Raw genomic sequence first — 19,942 nt, 5'->3', positions numbered from 1 at the left:
TTTTTATTCGGGCCCGAGCACCGATGGTGTGAGGACCCTATTGGAATTGCTCTGTTTATTCATTGGTTGTGTTTTAGTGCGTTGTTATAGAAAGACTGTATTCCCAACTTCAGTTACACATTCTTCACTATCTTCCATTGAGGAAAAGTGAAGCCGCCAATGTCCGAATATGGTGCTGACATCTTGCGCTGATTTGGGACTTGCGTCTGCGCAGTAGTGACCTCGGGACCTGAGTCTGCGCAGTAGAGAGTAGCAAGTAGAGCCACTGTATTAAAAGCCCGCCCACACACCCACAGTATCTGTTAGTACAGTTTACTGCAGAACAACTCATGTCGGTGTGAAATAAACCGTTATGGAAATGTAGAAAAAAAGCTAAAGCTCCAATCTCCTCCCGTAAATCCATAAAAAAATCAGGGAAGCTGTCAGTCATGACGTCACATCCCCGTTTTTATAGCATCAAATAACTAACTAACTAACTAACTAACTAACTAACTAACTAACTAACTAACTAACTAACTAACTAAAAAACGAACACTTGAACTTACATCAGTGTGAAATTAAGTTGTGTGTGTGTGTGTATATATTTAATGTATGAATATGATGTGTTGGGGTTTATTATTCCGCTAGCGAAGCCGCTTAGTTTACTGGTTTTAATTCACTGTTTCCCGACATACACCATGACTGGATTATATGAAACAATACATTTTTTTACCTAGATTTTTCTAAATCATTCTTGCTGTGTTTGTTGACCAAATGTTTTTTTAAAAACCTGGATAAACAACCTGTCCAACTGGACTACAGGTCGGCTAACCACTCATGTCTGTGCGTAAAGAATGTTTCTGGCCTAAACGGACTAGATTTTCCTACCATGATCTGATAGTTCTAAAACTATTTGTTTGCTAGCTAAACTGTTTTAGCTGCTTCTAGTACTTGAAAACAGTGGTTTATTATTGATAACTATATCTTTAGTGCCTCTTCTAAACCCTGTATATCAGAAGTATCCCACTCTATCTCTGTCAACCACTAAAATACAAACCGAGAGGGAAGCCAGCAGCCGTCCGAGGCTCCCGTGCACATGGTGTTCGCTAGCTCAGCTCGGCACTGAGAACTCCCAGCACTCTTGCTTGTTTGAAAGGCTCTTGGCCTTGTTTGAAAAGCTGCCCTGAGAGCCACGGCCGAGGACAGAGTTTCTCTAAGTGGCTGTGGGCCCGGGAAGAGGAGGGAGGGGGGGTGGTTCTGAAGCCCGCTTGTGGCTTTGATCAAATATTCCCCCACCTCTCCTGGCAGGATGGTCTGTTATTCCAGGAACTATTCCGCACTCCCGCGGCAGGGGGTGGGGGCTGGGTGACGGGCACAGGGTCAGAACTGGGAAGGGGGGGGGTGAGACCAGCGGCATGAGGAAGGAGAGAAATTGCCCCTTGCAGAAGGATTTTTTTTCCATGAAACTTTCTCAGCTTGAAGTCCATGGGCTTGTGGCCTTGTTGGCATGAATGATATATGTGTTCCGTGTCAGATTATAGTTGCGGTTAAGTAGGTTTGTTAGTTTTATACTCACTAATCAGAGGACATAAATTAGCTAGGAAAAATCTTGGTGTCGGGTTACATGCAGTTGAAGCCAGTGAAAGTGGTTGTAGTGTGGGTTATGGAGTGGAGTTTGATAGTGGAGCGTACCCTCGGGCTAGCTTGGGCTTTTTGATTGTTGTGGGTGAAATTGATACTGGCCTTGACCTAAATGCCATGCCTGTGGCTGCGACTCATCTGTTCTGTGTTCTCTACTACTGGACCACAGCCACGATCCATGAACACTTGCTCTGTGTGTACCAACACGTTTAGGTCAGCTTTGCCGATAAGAAGGGGTGTGTTTTTAAAATGGTTAGGCTACTATCTGCTGGTCTGCTGGTTTTAGACCAGCTCTGTTTAGTGTCCTTGAGTCTTGCAGCCTTTGAGTCAACTGTTTTTTTTAATTATTATTATTTTAATGCATTTGGTAATTTATCATCTCATTGAAGCAGTTTTGCTTATGTAATATAGGATTGCATGTCAGAAATGGCTCCTGGGTCTTCCTTAACATAGTTTATAGAAGATGAAAACTCTATTTAATGTCTCTACCAATCACTACATTGTCCGAAATAATGAGTACCTGCTAGGGTTCCACGATATCTTTCTCATTTGTTCATTTATTGTATTTATCTATGCTGCAATTGTTTGTTGTCTATGCAGATTCACTCCCCTCCATATTCATTCCCCTACAAAATCACCCCAATCATTCTAGAATTAGTTCTTTCCAAATAGAGCTAAATATTTGAATTTTATAAACCAGGGGTCTTCAATGTTTTTCAGGGCAAGGACCCCTTAGGTGATAGAAACATGGAGCAGGGACCCCCGATACAAAATATGTCAAACAGAGCTACATATTAAGCATATAGCCTTCGATATTAATATAAACAAACTATAATATGGTTAAGAAGAAGATATATTATGTTAAGACAGTAGATCAGAACTATGCACATTGTTGATGCACATGCATCACTGTCTGTGTATTACTTGCCATTGTTAAAATTAACATGCTGTGATAAAAATAACAATTTATTTAAATTATTTTAATTGATTTGGAGAGTCATACATTTATTTTACTAATCAGATGGACAATTAAACATTTACCTGAACTTTAGTTCCAAGTTTACTAAAACATCATTTTAATTTTACTGTGAGATGGACAATTAAGAATCAAATCACTATATATATTGATACAAATGTTTTTTTAATCTATGATTCTGCATTTACATCGCGTATCTATTTTGACAAGCCATATTTTTGTCCGTGCTAGCTATCACGGTCAATTGCAATTTTGAGAGTGAAACACATGCATTTATATGTGGACGTCGCTTCCAAGACTTTGCAGCGTGTAATTGGCCGTTGTTCCTCTTAGCAGCATGAAAAACAACACTTTTATTCAATGGATTATAGCTATAGCCTTGAAAGCCTGAAAGAGAGCTCACTTTACAATCATTAAGCTGTCACTCATCTCCGTTTGCGATCTCACAGCGTTCCATCAAAATCAGTAAAGTTGTCTACACTGAATAATGAATCTCTTACTTATGTCGTGTCTTTGTTAATGGAGAATTCACGAGAGCGAGCAGATCTCCGCACTGAATAAAAACTCTGGCATTTTGAGCGGTGAGTGGATTCTAACTTAAATACCTCTGATTGGACATTGCGTTCCAGAGATCAACAAGCATGTTTGTGATTGGCTACATTTCTCACCGCTGCAAAACCCGCTGTGAATAGGAATGTTTCACGTTCTCCAGAGCGCAAAATCAAACGCAATGTTTGCCAAATCTGCTTCTCCAATAATATTATACTATTACAGTATCAACGGAAGGTGCTCTGCTTTTGTTTCAGGGTGCTTATATTTGAATTTGACTTTTTGATGTTTTCTCCCCATGTTATAATTTTTGTAATCAAAAAATGATTTGTGATCAAACATTAATTGGCGGACCCCCTGTAGTACCGTTGCGGACCCCCGGTTGAAGACCCATGTTATAAACTAACTGAAATAAAGTAATTTTAAGATGAAGTCCAGAAGTTACTAAAACTGAAATAAAAATAAAAGCTAAAAAGAAATATTAAAAAACTAAAACATTCACATAACAAACAAAATTACTAAAATGAAAACTGAAATTATAAAAGAAGTTATTTTAGAATATTAAAAAATACTTTGTGTCTTCTCGTTCACATTAGTATAGCCTATAGAATATAAGATTGATCTTAGGATTTCTGTGTTTTTTTATGCGCAGGGCTCCAGACTGTAGCCAAATATATACTAGTGTCTGTGAATATGAAACCGCAAAATACTATTAAAAATATTACTCCTGCATGATCTGCGTCTCTGTGTGAATGACTGTCTTTGTAGTCTCTGCCTTGTGTCACTATATGAGGACACGGACGCATAAACCCTCACTTCATGGGAATTTACCGTTTCATTTGAGAAAAAGGTCATATCATGAACACCGACACTCAAAGGTCTTCACGGCAACCCGTCAAAATAAAAGTTCAGTTTAACGTGAAGAAATTGACAGAATATATTCGGCTTCTGTTGCACAGTAGATTTAGCTACAGTATGTCTCTATGTAATAATAATACGCTCTACTAATAATAATAATTATGCCTAGATGCTTGCTTATTTTTTACTTGTCTTGTTGTAAAGAGATTATTTTCTGATTAATATCATTTTTTATATTCCTAGATGTATTTGTTGCACTGTTTTTCATACAGTTATATTTTAAATCTGTGTTAGATTTGTGGCTGCATTTGAAGTTCTTTTTCGAATAATATTACTGTCAAATGCATTTGAGATAATAAAAATACTGTAATAAATACAGTAGTTACTGTATGTATTTTGTTCATGTTTATAAACATAAAGTAATTCTAGCAATTCATACAGGGCTAGTAGTATATACAGCTGGATATACAGATACACACCCAGGTATCGGATCAGTACTCGGTATCGGCCGATACCCTGAGCCCAGGTATCGGGAAGGAAAAAAGGGTATCGGAACATCTATAATTTTAAGAAACAATATTTAAATGGTTCAATTATTCAAATGAAGATTGGGATTAGACACTACCATTTGGTGCAGTGAAAGAAACCAAGTGTGCTCTAAAATATTTTCATGAGTTTTAGTTTGTTTTGGCCCCGGGCAGATGCACACATACTGCTTTCTTTGAATTGCAGGACTCTCTGAACCCCCCAAGAGTTTTATCAAACGCAGTCAAAACATCAGACAAAAACCCTATAAACGAAGGTGCAATAGAAACTCTGATACCTGGACCGATTCTGCTGAGGAGGCTGAAACGCATGATGATCAAAGAACCACTGACAAAGTTTGTGTAAGGTGTGAGTGGCATTTTGATTTTCTTTGAGATGGGAAAGGCCTCATCTGGCTCTGATCCCCTCACCAACTGCAAATCAGGTAAACCCTCATTTGAAGGCGAGGAGGGGAGAAAAAAACTTTTAGTGTTTGTCTTTCTATCCATTTTCTATTTTCAAATGCAGTTCTGAGAAATATTTTTAAGCTTTAATATTGCTATTATTAAGCAGGACATGCTTTTCTTCGCACATATTATGCCTTTATAATTATCATCATCGGTTAGTGCAAGCAAAAGACAAACAAACAAATAAAGGGGGGAGAAAAGCATTGCGTTGGCAGCCCTCCATATTCCATGTATAGAGAGATAACTTGCATGGCTAGCTCTATTGAGAATCACTTACGCCATTGCAGCACTTTATGTACTGACCTTTTTTTTTAATTCTGCTCATACTTAAGGTGCAACTGGGTATGAGAAGTTTGGCCGCCTGTTGTTATGGTGATTCCCACTGTGATTTCATTGAGTATTGCCCATGAAAGGAGATACACATGTGAACGGCTGTACAGGAGCCGGATAGATGAGAGGCACTGGGGGTGGCAGAGCTGAATAAGGATCACCTCTTTTGGTGGTTAAAGAAGAGATGGCTGGGTGCAGTGCAGAATGATGGACAGAAAATGAGAGGGAGAGATGGGGGACCCTGGGTTGGAGAAAAGTGTGCAACTGGGCATTCACCCAGTCGCGGGGGCCAACTGGGGAAATTTGTTGGGGCGAACTGGTGGGAAATGATGGTACTAGAGTGTTAACAGGGAGAATTGGTTTGCGTGTTAAAAAATAGGAGAGCAGAGTGCAAATGGTTGCAGGTATAGTTGAATTCTTAGTTCCATTTTTGATTTTCTTTCATAATACTTTTCATCTCATCCACATATTAACACAAAAAGCATCAGTTGGGTAGTTTCTTGGGAAGGAATCTCAGTGATGACCAGAAAAGTAGACTAAACTACAGAAGAAATTAAGAAAGATGTCAGTAAATGTGTGTGCAGAAAACAAGCTTTGTCCAGAAGCCTTTTTTTTTTTTGCCACACTTGTGTTTGCCATTGTTGACTGCTCCTGACAAGCCACTTTTGCAAAAGCACAATTAAATCCAATGAACAATCCTCATTGAAATGCAAGGTTCCCAAGGCATTAAAGGAATGCATTGTAGATGGTCACTGATTAGAAAAGGCATCATTTAACCACAGTATCTTAACCTTATCTTGAATTTTTGTATGAGGAATTAGTTTATCAGTGGTCACCCTACAGTGCTACTTAAATATGTTGCCAGTCTAATAAGATAAAATGCCACAACATCAGCAAACTTTTATGCAAATGAGAAATCCAAGGCCTCTTGGGAGCTGGTGTGGCTTTTGATCCCAGAGTTAAGATGATTATCAGCCTTTTCAGAGTGTTAATCCAATTTGTTCATTTTTGCCCAGAAGCTCTCAGCTATGGGTAGGGAACAGGTCACTAAGGTCAAACCAGATGAATCAGTTGTTGCCATGGAGTTTTAATCAGTTTAACCGTCGGTTTTACCTTTGAATGCAAGGCCAGCAAAGCTATCATTCATTTAATATAAAATCCAACAATCTCCGTGAAATGATCGTCTACTGAAGCTAATAGCACTAATAAAGTAATAAATCACCATTCTCAAACCATGCGTGGCCTCATTCAGCAGTTATGTAATTGCTATATAATATTTAACCTAGTTTTCTCATTTTAGGAGAGTTTTATCTCCTTGAAGATTTTCATTTGATAAACGTCCATTCTGCAAGATATCTAAACTGTCCGCTAAAATGCATTTGTCCTAAAGACGAGATTTTCTTTCTTCTCTTCTTCTTTGTCAGTCTTGGTAACAAATTGCAATGCGTTTAGTTGGGAATGGGAGAGCATGTGGCCAGAATATCACTGCATGAAAAAAGGTGTATCCGGACCAGGATACTCCTGTATACACTGCTGAAATTCGGAAGAATCCAGGAGTATACTGGCCGGATAGGTCAAATTCCATGGATCCGTATATGTCCGTATTCATCCGAAATGGTACCAAATCGGATGTATGTTGTGGCCGTATACTCCCATGCTACAGCCATTTGTTGCCATGGCAAATAATCCCATCAAGTTTTTCCCAGGAGACATTTTCACACCTCTAAACAGCTTTGCCTTCCACCCCCTATTGGTCCTTCATCTCAAACTGGATTGGTTGTTTTTTTTAAAACCACTCCCAAAACCCAGACTGCTATTGGATGACAGGACGCATTGAAAACCCAGTCAAGTGACTTTATTGGTTACTTCTAAGGCTAAGGGTGGGCTAGGTTTTGTAGCATAGGGACTTGATTGGTTATAGGCCAGCTATGCAGATTTTGCTCATTAATATATATATATATATATATATATATATATATATATATAAAAATAATCCCCTCTCCCTCCCAAAAGAAAAACACACACAAAACAATTTGAGAAAGTCTGAAATATTTATTAAAAAGGTATAAAAAAAAAACACATTCTTAACAGCATTATAAAAGAACATTAAAACAATGGTGAAACAAAAACAAGTTAACTAAATGTATTTAAAAGGGATGAAAATGTAAAGGAACAAATGTAAAAATATAAACAGTCCAAAGAACATAAATATACGTTAAAATGAATTGGTAAAGAAACAAAAAGGGGAAAAAAATGAATTTAAAAGACAGAGATGTAAAGGAATAAAATACACAGTGAACATAAAAAGGAAAAGAATAAATATACAAATTAAACAATATAAAATGAGAACAATACATTTATAAGACAAAAAAAGTATATATAAAATATATTAAAATACATATAAATATTCCAAGTAAACAATATAACCAAATAAAAAGAACAAAGAGCATTATAAACATACATTAAAATGAATGGGGGAAAAGATAAGTGAACAAAATGTTTCTAAAGGAAGGCGACGTAAGATGAACAACAATACAAAACGTGGAGATCAAAAGCAACATGGACATCTAAAAAGGAACAAACATACAAAGTATACAATATAAAACGAGACAAAGAAATCTATAAATTAAAAAGTGTATATAAAATATATGTAAATGTTCTATATATGGGAACCAATAAAAGTATAAGTATATAAACATAGGAATAAAGAAAATATAAAATGGAACAATTGAATATTAAAATTATAATTATAAAATAATTGTGACCAACTCTAACACAATGTTGTTTGAGTTTTGAACATTTTTTCAAACTGGCATGATGGGCTGGTGATGTGACATGTAGTGTGGGTCAGTCTAGTCTGGTTTGTAGTAGCTAGCCTAACCAAGCCTTCCATCAACAACAGCAGCATCTTCATCAGACATCTTGTCTATAGTTGCGGTCTTCCACAGGTTCTGTGTTGGTTTGTGCAACCCTGGACCTGGTCTCCAGCAACTGCAAAACATGACAGTAAATTAACCACTAAAACTCAGAGAGGAGTATAGTAACATTCTGGAGGGAAAAAGCTTAACCGGTTTCTTAACTTACCCGTCTCTTTCTCTGACGGTTCTGTGTGATGTTCTTCATAGTGTTTCTTTTCTGGGCCTTTTCAGACTGAGCCAAAGAATACTTCCTCAGCAAAGTCTCACAAAATAAAATACATCTTGAGACCTGCCAAATAATACATTAATAATATATAGTTAATGCCAATAAAAGTAAGTAAAACAATTCAATTAAAATGTATTTGTATAGCGCTTTTCACAATACATATTCAGGGTTTTTCTTGGGTCAAAAATGGTCTTCGGTGGTGGCTGACAGACATGGTCATCCATACACACACACATACGCACGGTAAAAAAAAAATACCCTACCCACATGATCTGCAAGCGCAATACTGACAATAAATTTGAAATAAATTCAAAGAAAGTTTGTAACTTTTGCTTATCTTATTTTGATACCTTGATGTTTGTTTTTGTTCCTCATTTTTACACTATTTACTGATAATTGTTTCGGTAATCATATCAATATTAAAAAAATAGTATTAAAAAAAAATGAACAAATAGCCTAATTTTCTGCCATATACAATCAGCTAGCTAACAACAAATTTGTTCTGGGTTCACCTCACTCCAGTCTAAACTAAATGATTTTAGGCTATTTATTTTACTACACATTGTCCACATAAATAAGCTGAAAGACTGTTGATAATTAAAACTAATTCTTACCATCCACTCTTGCTAAAGTGGGTAAGCACACTTGTGTTCTCATTTCAGGTGTTGTTCTGAGTAAATGATTAAACTAATTCGTGAGTTCAGTGTTGGACAGATAAATTCTAACCAGTCGTTAAAATGATTCTGTTCAAAGGAGTCATTAGGTGGCGAATCGGACATTAGCAGACGCGTTGTGTGTGAATCCCGTCTTTAGAAAATCGCGAAAGATTTGTCAAGACACAGAAAACACTTCATAACCGGATAGGATTTGTTTCCTGTTTATTTAAAGTATGCTTTATGTCAGCTGGTCAGAGAATCAGTCAATGTTTTTTGAGCGCATTTCACACCCAGCGGTAATTAAAGGAAGACGTCTGATAGCGCCACATGCAACATGGATTCGGTCTTCCGACCTTTTGATTTTGATTAACGTAATATGTGAAACATTAGAAAGCTAAGAATGCTTATTTTGAAGACAGAGAGCGTGCGAGCGGGGTAGGAGCTCACTGGTCGTTCTCTCTGTCACTCAGTTAACTCAAGTGCAGCAGTCATCTGTTCTACATCACTCATAAATCACAATAACTCAACAAATAAGGCTTTGGCGGGACAAAAATTTGTTTTGGCGGCCGGCAAAAAATGTTCAATGTAGGAAAAACCCTGATATTGTTTCAAAGCAACTTCACAGAAAATGCATGCGTCTACATTACAGAAAAAAACAGAGAACATTAAAATAATGACAACATTTTTAAGATTACCTTTTACACATTCAGGGTCAACATCTGTAAAAGTTCTTCAGGATCATGGATCCAAAACTTCTGGATCATGAGGGGGGAAGAAACATGCACACACACAAATGAATATTAATTTGTTTGATAAAACATTAATATTAATTATCAACTTACGGACATGGACTTGCAAAACATACTCACCAGGCCCATACAAAAACTTTACAGTAGATCCAAAATCCTGGTTTGCCTATAATTCTTCAGTCCAAGTATGGTGTTTTCCTGTCCTCTCTGCAGAACAAGTGTACATGATCTCAGATTATTCATTCCAAAGCTCTGTTACATTTTATGACAAGCTTGATCTTAAAACTAGCTGACAGTAGGGATGGGCATTATGACCATATAATTATACATACATGAGAAATTATATTTTACAATAACGATATCACAATATATTTATTTTGATGGATATTTTATTAAAATGCTACAGAATAATACTGCTTTAAAAGTCTTCACTGTATGATATTCAATTAATTAATATCACATGATTCTTAAAGAAGCAGAAGGTCTTCTCTATTCTTTTGTTTTATTAAAATGATGACAAAGCTGCAGCCCCTTTAAGAACGGATGCACAGAATGACACGCATCCGGGTTTCCCCACGTTAACTTGAACTGTTTAACGTACTTAAGACATAACTGACTGTTTAAATCAAGTGAATACCTCACATGACAAGGTTTCTGAGATAATTGTGTGCATTTTACAGAAAGATAATTGATTTCGGGATCGCCTGCTGTCTGAGAGAGGCTTATTTTAACACATGCATGTCCCGTTCATTATTCTACATTCATGCATGTTTCCTTGTCAAAATGTCAAAAAGTTTTAGTACAGTCAGTGCTGCGTTATATACGCTATATTCCCATTCCGCAATATAAAACGGTAATGTTAACGTTTACAGCAAAATCACTAACAATAGTCAGTATCATCAGATCGCCATAACACCCAGCCCTATCTTAACAATATTACAACAAAACACAGAAACAGAATATGTAAGTTAATCACGATTAGCATATGACTTTAATGCACTAACGTTATATATCTTGATAAGCAGTAGAAAAAATATAAAGGGGTTTACGTTACCTTCTGCCGTCTGCTGTCCGCCATTGGAAACTTAGTCTGTTCGTATTCATGTTTTTTCGTTCTCAGTCGACATCCCACAATCAAAATTCGTCCAAAATAAGATTTTAACAGGTTTAAAATGATCCATGCAATGCCATTAATGGACAGAAGAAGCCGTCCTGTTGAAGATTAGAAGCCGCGCGATCGCGTCGCGTCCCCGCGAGCCACGAGCAACGAGCAACTCCAACGGCAACGGGTGTATAATTCAAACTGAAGGCGCGCACTGTCATTGGTCAGATTTCTGGATGACGTTCAGATTGACCAATCACGCTCAAAAGAACACGGAAAGACAGCAAGTAGCCTTGCAAATATAGAAAAAAACTTGTTTAAAACAACAGTTAGAAAATGTGTATATTTATTTTTATTTGCTGTTATATTTAATGAATTGGTCAAATGTTGTTTTGTGGTGTGGGCAGAGGCCTGGAAGTTTCAACCTGTGCAGATTTGCAGTGCAGATTTGTACTCTTTAAAAACAATTATTGTTTGATATTTAGTTTGCTATATATTTTGTTATATTTGTATCCAGAATTGAATGTAAAACCAGTTTGAATGTAAAAATACACCTTCACTGTAAAACAGAAAATTAAAGTAAAATATCTTAATTTAAATAAGGAAAAATCTGTAAACTAATAGTGTTTTCTCTAAAACGTTTAATGTAAATTTCTGTGAAGTTTTTTAACTTTATTTGACTTAAGATATTTGACTTATTTTACGGTTTTTGTTTTGCAGCTGTAGCTGCGTTTTTTTTTTAGGTTTTTATTCTTACAGTGTAAATATAAAACTAATAAGATTTACTTTAAAATGACAAAGAATAATGTTAAATTGTTAGTATGGACATAAACATAAACCTTTAATATAATGAGCTAAATATTGTATTACAGTTGTTAATTTACAGATATTGTTTGTAATTTTGCATGAATTTGTTATTTATGAAAACAGAAAAATAATACAGTGATGTTCCTGTATAAAAAAATGAGAATTACTGTAATTTGTCATTAATGATATAATCCTTAAAATAACAGTCAAGTTGTTTATTTAGATATTGTTTGTAATTTTACATTGTTTTAAACATAATTCAAAATTACAAGAAAATACTGTAAAAAACTGACGTTTTTTTCTGTAAAATTAGGATTATTTTTATTGGTTGCCTTATTTTTATTGGTAACCTTATTGGTTGCACCTACATCTATTGTGAGTGGTGGATTTCAAACCTCAAAACGCCCCTCTTTTGCAGCGTGTTAAAGTTAAGAATCTTGGAGTGACACTTTTTGTTAATAGTTGCAGAGCTGAAAGATCTGCTTGTGTTTCTGTGTTTCTTGAGCAAGTGAATCCCTGCTCTTTTTTATTCCATATTTTTATTTTGAGCATATCAGTTTTTGGTGTTTTTAAAACAAACTTTTTCATTTTCCACATTTCATCTCCTTTTTATTTAATTCTATTATTGCCTACAATTTGTAAAACTTTGCAAAAATTGTTTGGGGATAGTCTAAAATGTTTGGTTAATTATCCTTTGTTAATTCCATTACATTTCTTTGTTTATTTCATTACATATTCAGATTTTTTTGTGAACGTATATGTTCAGACAGGGTTTTTATTTTGTACTGTTTTTATAAAAAATATTTGATTTAGAGACTCTTTTCATGCAGTGGTTTTAAGGCCCTGACACACCATTCTGATGGTTTGGCCCAGACCCAGGCAACGTGAACCAACCCCACAGTCGGCTTTAGTCATTGCTAGTTCAGTTTAGTGTTTCAGGGCCTTAAGAATTATTTTTTCTGTGTAAAAAGCTTGTTTGCTGTAGCCTACAGTAGACCAGAGATAATTCTCAATCCTGAAGTGCTCCCCTGCCCCCCTCCTTCTGAGAACAGCCAGCACAAGTGTCAGTCATTAACATAAGAAAGGTCTTCTTCACACCTAACAGTCTTCAGTCCTAGCACACCCAGCAGTGTTTCAGCTGTATATGTCCGTGAAATTTCACGGATTCCTGTATACGTCCGCATACGTAAGGTTTCCGGGTTTTTCTGGAAATATACTGTTCCGTGTTACTCTGATCCGCTTTTTCCCACATACATCCGGTAAACATCAAATTACACAGGAGTATACCATGCCCGGATAGAGCCGGATTTCAGTGTTTTCATGCAGTGAATTTTATTTTGGATTGAATTTGGAGGGAGATATTGAAGGAGATTCTCTTTGTCTTGCAGATGCACCCTTTGGGCCTGTGTAACAATAACGATGAAGAGGACTTGTACGAATACGGCTGGGTTGGTGTGGTCAAACTGGAGCAGCCCGAGTTGGACCCCAGCTGCCTTACTGTACTGGGCAAGGTAAGGACACTGAACTAATCTTCTACTGTGAGTAAACAAACATTGAGCAAAGTTCTGTTCGTAAATGTCACTAGTTTCTAGGAATTTAAATACTATCTGAAGTGATATTTCCCTATATGAGGCGAGTAGTATCTCTCCATCATTGTAGATTTTCATGTTCTATTGCCTGCTGGTCAAAGGCAGGGCTCCAGATTGCGACTAAATGGTCGCATTTTGCGACTAAAATTTGAGAGTGTGCGACTGAATTTTACATCCAGTCGCACATGTGCGACCAGTAAATTTGCCTGCTGTCGGTACTGGAGAAATTAAGAAAATACACTTACTAATTATAATTGATAGACGTTATGTCTGGCAAATTCTATCTTTGCCAGCCGTTTCTATATAAGAGAATATTAAACCATTTGTCCGTGATGCATTTTTGCCATTCGCAATCCAGAAGAGAGAAAGCGAGCGAGCTCTCTCACGTGGAGCTACAGCGAACACAACACCACAGTCAGCTTTAATGAGTGACGATGGCCAAGAACTAAACAAAAGTTTAGTCTGCTTAAACTTTAGGGATGTGCTGTGATATTAATCTAATTTTATTTTCGATTTTGGCTTCCAAGAATTATAAAAAGATGGTATGAGGTAAAACTATGCCGTCTTCCGTTGAGCGCGACATCCCTTCACAGCCTTGCGCTGTAATTTCTCCTAAAACCTAAACTAAACGTCAGATTCAGTGATTGTTGTAAACTGCAGTCTCTACTGTTGCTAAACTGCGGGATGTGTTTGATAATAAAGAGCTATTAAATGCACAATAATCAGCGCAAGAGACGCTGTTTCCAACTTCAAGGCGGCTTATGTGTGTGTGCTGCGAAATGGACCGACTTGCACTTAATATTTTAGGCTTCGTGTGCGAAGCCTAAACCATCAAATAAACAACAAATAGCCGGTGTCAAAATGACCAGATTGCAGAGTAGTTATTTTAACAGTTTATATCTTAAATGGGAGTAAATAGTTTGGAGAAATAGGAGAATATGATATTATTAGTTCTACATTCGATCGGTCTTAAAGGGGCAGCGTCTAATAAACCTGCTGTTGATTGAGCCATTAATTTGAATCGAACAAAAGGCAAATTGAAAATATTCACATCTCTTGAATTAATAACTTTAGCTTTTATAAGCATTAATCTATCAATTTATACAGTGAAAACTATGCAGTGTTATTTTACATTTCATTACTTTATTAGATTTCTTTGTAGGTTTGTTCTTTACTGTAATATTAATGTTAGCAGACCTTCTGAATGCCTGCACACTGGTCCATTTACAAATAGATGTTTTTTATTTTTGTTCAAACTTTGCGGTTTCTTTTGCTATAGATATTTTACTTTTCAGATTATAAAGCCATGTTAATTATGTTCTTAATAATGTTTTTTTTTTTAATAAAAAAAAAAAAAAAGTATAATAAAAAGAACCGGTAAGAATACTGTTAAAGTACCGGATCGATAAGCAGTATCGGTAAGAGTAGTAATACCATTAAAACCTTAACGATACCGATCCCTTTAAGTAATACAGTGGAAATTAGTAGATTTGGTTAGCAAGTTGATTTACGGTGTGCGCCCCTAAAATTTCTGGTTGTGCCCCTAAAATTTTCAGTTGGGGGCCACTGTGCTCCTAGTGAAAAAAGTTAGTCTGGAGCCCTGAAAGGCAATTTTGGAAAATCCAGACGGCAGTAACTCCACTTGGTTTCATACAGTTTTTAGGGCCCCGTGAACCCCCCCAAAGACATGTCTAATTAATTGAATTCATATTTAAATAATTATATTACTACTACTACTACTACTACTACTACTACTACATTGAGACTTACATTCTTCTGTACAATAGTAATATATTTCTGTCACAATTTCTTCAAATTAAACCAGACTTTTATTTTGACAGATTGCCATGATTACCTTAAAGTTTCTGTATGTTTATGATACGATGGTAGTTTTATCAAATGAAACGGTAAAATGCTCAGGAAGTGACTCAGAGCAGCTCTGGAGTTGAAGGTCATGTGTTTTTGTCCTCATATAGTGAGTCAGCAAAGGCTGAAAACGCCATCAGCTTCACGCGTGCTTCAGTATGTGTGTAGTTGATGAAACCACGCGTCTACGCCTTTCATTCACACAAAGACATGCAAATTGCAGAATTCCTATTTAAATTCCTTTTTGCGGCATAATATTCAGACATTAGTCCGTAACATGTTTTGATTTAAGTGTACGTGCCTACTTTTGATTTATTCATCCAAGATTTGACAAATTCTGACATTCCGCGTTATATAGAATTTCATTTTCATGGCTGAATTCCACGATTCCGTCTGCATTTTACGCATCACAGAAATTATAGGGCCCTAAGTTTCGCTGGAACTGTTGAATGGTTGTGTTGTTCAAGACTGACATACTACCCAAACAGCGTCGACTGATTTTTTTTTTTTTTTTTTTTTTTTTTTTTAACTGCTGTGATATGTCACATGGTAGAATACTTTCAGTGTGGTGTTGGCTACCATGTGTGCTCTTTAGACACAATGAACAAATCCAGACGCAGATGAAGCGTTTCCTAATTGGCTGAGCTTTCTGCAGTCTCAAGACACCAGTATCTATTTACATGTTTGATCTTTTTATGTGGAAATTTGAGGATTTCCACACATTAATGCTCAGCAGGACGCTCATGCAGCAAAACGGCTGAATATTTTCCCATGCCTAATTCTGAAATGGGCTTACGTTACACATAATGCATTCTCCCCTTTGGATTCTCATTGAGATGTTCTTTAATAATACGCATATTCATTTAAGTTTCTTATCGGCATATAGGAAATGCTTTTTGCGATTTTTATCAATGATTTTCCTGTAATACTGACGTATGAAATGGTCCAAAAAAAGTGCTAAAAAGTATGAACTATCAATCAGATACCAGAAGGCATGTGGAAGATTGTGTACATCTGGTTTCTTAGCAAACCGTTTCGATCATACTAATTATTTAGAAGCCTTAGAAATTGCATATTCACAGTGCTTTTTACAGGGTTAAGACAGATTTAGTTCTTGACGTGTGTTATGTCAGTATACACATTTTTCTTGTTGCTTTTATTAGACAGCATTTGTCAAGGAACATAATTAAAGTGCACAAATAATTCCTTGTTCTGTGATACCTGCATCAGTTAAGATTTTGGCTTATCATAAAACCAACACAAATAGCGCTTGAAAAGTAAATTTTGAACAGATATGATTTCCGGAAAGTTCACGTTAGGTGAACGGGGGTAAACACATTCCATCTCTTTTTCTTTCATAATAATGGGATAGAAAAACATCCTCGCCTTCTTTTGTGCCAGTGCTATAATTAGAGCGTCGGCTGTCATATCGGGCCTCTGATATAGGCCCGCGCTCAGCTGGGGTTCTCATTCTAGTCCCAGCATCAGTGTCTGTCCAGTCTTACCAGTGTCCCTTTGACCCGCTTGTGCCAGTCTGTCCCTGCTGTGCCACCCCTGCCCTTATTTTCGTTTTTCTTTTTCTTTCACTGTCTTTTATCTTTCCGCACTACCATTCATAAGTTTGGGGTCAGCAAGAGTTTTTCTTGCTGTTCTTTTTGTTCTTTTTATTTGATCAAATTATCCTGAAAAAAGTCTCATGGTTTCCAAAGTATTGTTATAGTGAGTGACCACATAATGTAGAATGCAGATGCTCCCAGACTTTTAACTTAACTTTTTGATAGTGCTTTGAGTTATTTAATTTTATTATATTTAAATTTTTGTATTATTATTATTCACCCCCTCCCCCCCTGTTTTATTTTAATTTTATTTCATTTATTTACTTTTAGTTATTTTAGTGACGTAAACAATTCCCAGTCTGTGTAAATGCACATTTTTATGGACATTGAGCCACGTAGTTTTGAGTCACTGTCACTCTGGTTCGTGTGTGTAATATCAAAGGGTTCGTTCACTCAAATAAAGATAATTCTGTCATTTACTCACCCTCATGTTGTTCCAAACCTGTATGACTGACTTCTGTGGAAGACCAAACAGTTTCGGTTCCCATTGATTTACAGTGTATGAACAAAAAATACAATGGAAGTCAATGGGAACTGAAACAGTTTGTTTGTCAACATTCTTCAAAATATCTTCTTTTGTTACGTTTATTATGTGGAACGACATGAGTAAATGATGACAGAATTACAATTTTTGGGTGACCTATCCCTTTAAGTAAGTGTATGCTGGTTTGAAACCCTCAATGATAGCATTACAAAATTGACTTAAAGCTAAAAAAGCAACACAAATCTGTTTTTGATGCAAAACAGAGCTGTATACCCAAAATGATATGTAACGTGCAGTGGGTCGCGTGAATGGTTCGTCTTTACTTTAAAGATGTGACTCGGGTTCGTCACACCCTGCCCTCTGTGTATATTTGAGAAAAGGTCACGTAGGCTTCTCCAATTTGTGTAAGGTCTTGACGGAGCTGCCCCGCTGACATGTATATGTACACAGTTTCTTCCTTCATTTCCTGTCTCTGTCCGCAGAGAGCCATCGCTTTGCTCACCTCCCACCTCTCCAGCTTCCTCTCTTGTTCCTGCTCATTCTTTTGTTCTGTTGCACCATTCTTTCTCACCTATACTAGCCTCATCGGATTGTGGATCTTCTCTAGTTTAAAGTGTTTATTGGTTATTCATGTACAGTATGCATGCCTGACCTGTAGTCTTAAAGCCTTGTGCACTGATTCCCTCAGTAGCCAATAAGAAGCCTGTTTCGAACTGTGGATGTGATGTCATGACGGACACTTTCATCAATTTCAGTCTCGCACACAGTCGTGTCAGCACAGCTTTCAAAGTAAACTCAACCGCGGAAGAGTGCGGATGGACGCGTTCGACACATGCATAGTAGCACACTTGATTTTGAATACTCTATCAGACATCAGAGGACAGCACAGAGTCGTGTCATTTACAGGACATTCGCTCGGAAGCATAGAAGAAGAAAGTAGCAGATCCGGCTGATCTGCAATTGCATGCAAAATTTAGAACAAGAACCAAAACAAAAACGATGCCGAAGAATATGCTGCTTTGTTTACTGTTTTGTATCACTCTTTACACACATTTCTTTGTCTACTGCACAGTATATCACAGTTGTGCATATTGCCACCTAGTGGACTCTTATACGCTGAACTCTCGAATACGCTGTTGTACGTGCACCATCCGCGCTGTCACAAAAATCGGGCTGTTACATCAATTATGTCACACCAAAGTATGCTTCGGGCATAAGTGAGCTCTGGGTTTTTTTGTTGTTGCCATATTTGCTTGTAAGGCACAACATATTAGTGCGGAAGAGTGTTTAATTAGGGGTTCAAGCGCTTGGCGCTGAAACCCTATTGTCATTGTTAAATTTTTCAAGGATCCGGAACTGATAGGGCAGACCAAACCGTAACTCATAGAGACTTGAAACTTTGAGGGCTGGTAGTACTCACACCGCCTACAACTGCAAGGCTCAAGGCTACACCGGTCAAAAGTACAAAATGGCTCACAACTCCTAAAATGTTAGGCAAAGGCTCAAGTGTCTTATATTTTTGGAATCCTTGGCTCAATAACTGTCGAAAACCTTTAAAAAACATTTTCCCTAAGTAAATTGCCTACATTGGCTGAAAATGGTCTTTTCCATCTATGATCTAAGTGGTTACATGATTGCTAAATAAAACTATCTTTTTACGCATGTCCTTAAAGGCCTTAAACGCTTGAACCTCGATAATTGCTGCCCGCAGCTATATTTATCCTTATTTTTGATGACATTACAGATCCACCAAGTACTTTTTCCCCAAGTTTTACAAAGAAATCAATGTTCTTACAAATGTATAAGTATGTATCATTTTACTCCAGTTTCATCTGTGGCATAGCTTTTATTCCTCTGAACTTTTAATCTTCAAGTGCAGTAAAACTTGTCTCCTATTTGTGTATCTTGTTGTTTCTCCTGTGGTGAATCTACTTCATACATTCCCAGCAGGTTCTTTCGAAGGCTGTCTTGATCTGTTTGTTTGTCTCTCTTTCTTTCTCTTTTTTTTTGTCTCCTTGCCAGCATGATATCCTTTTTTTCCCCAAACAGTGCTCTGCTCTGACACATGCAAAATCGGCCTAGGGGTTCTGTCCTTTCATCTCCCGACTGCATACTGAGTCTTCCCGTTCCCATTGCATCAGTCCACATGGCTGTGTGTGTGTGTGAGTGTGAGAGAGAGAGACAAACAACAAGTCCAAATAGTTTCTGTTTTTCTCTGATTTAAGTTCTTTAACTTGGAGAAAATGGACATACATGTATCATGGTATGGTAAAACCATGGCAATTCTTTGAACTTTGTAGTGATGTCAACTACTCCATTACTCCAGTTTTCAGTGCTATATGATCTTTTACAAATCACTCCAATATGCTGATTTGTTGCTCAAAAACATTTCTTCTTCTTCTTCTTCTTATTATTATTATCAGTGTTGAAAACAGTTGTGCTACTTATTTTTGTCGCACATCTGCCTTTAACTTGTGAAAGTCTCTAAGAGAAAGTGATTGAATCAGCTTCCAGGTGTCCACACATATGTGCGTTTTCCACATACATCACCGTTTGTTGAACTCCACTTTGATGAGCAGGAACATTGCTTTTTATGTGCCGTAA

The 19,942-nt window shown here is 36.9% G+C and overlaps 1 protein-coding gene and 1 long non-coding RNA gene across 3 annotated transcripts in view; one reads left to right on the top strand and one right to left on the bottom strand.

Moving 5' to 3' along the window:
• Window positions 1–19,942, top strand: part of znrf3 (zinc and ring finger 3) — a 97,399-nt gene that overhangs the window by 47,152 nt on the left and 30,305 nt on the right. For both annotated transcript variants that reach the window (XM_079815795.1, XM_079815796.1), the window contains exon 2: window positions 13,172–13,294. In XM_079815795.1, coding sequence (XP_079671921.1) covers window positions 13,172–13,294 — 123 coding nt within the window. The remainder of the gene's footprint in view (window positions 1–13,171; window positions 13,295–19,942) is intronic.
• On the bottom strand, window positions 8,250–10,083 carry LOC307124566. The gene is made up of 4 exons (XR_013816278.1): window positions 9,995–10,083; window positions 9,821–9,880; window positions 8,410–8,532; window positions 8,250–8,316 (listed from the first exon to the last, which is right to left on the bottom strand). It is a non-coding gene; the product is annotated as an uncharacterized lncRNA (long non-coding RNA).

This window comes from Gobio gobio (genome assembly GCF_949357685.1).
Source record: "Gobio gobio genome assembly, chromosome: 4".
Lineage (NCBI taxonomy): Eukaryota > Metazoa > Chordata > Actinopteri > Cypriniformes > Gobionidae > Gobio > Gobio gobio.
The sequence above is the reverse complement of the archived record's forward strand: the minus strand, read 5'-3'. Positions and strand labels throughout refer to the sequence as shown.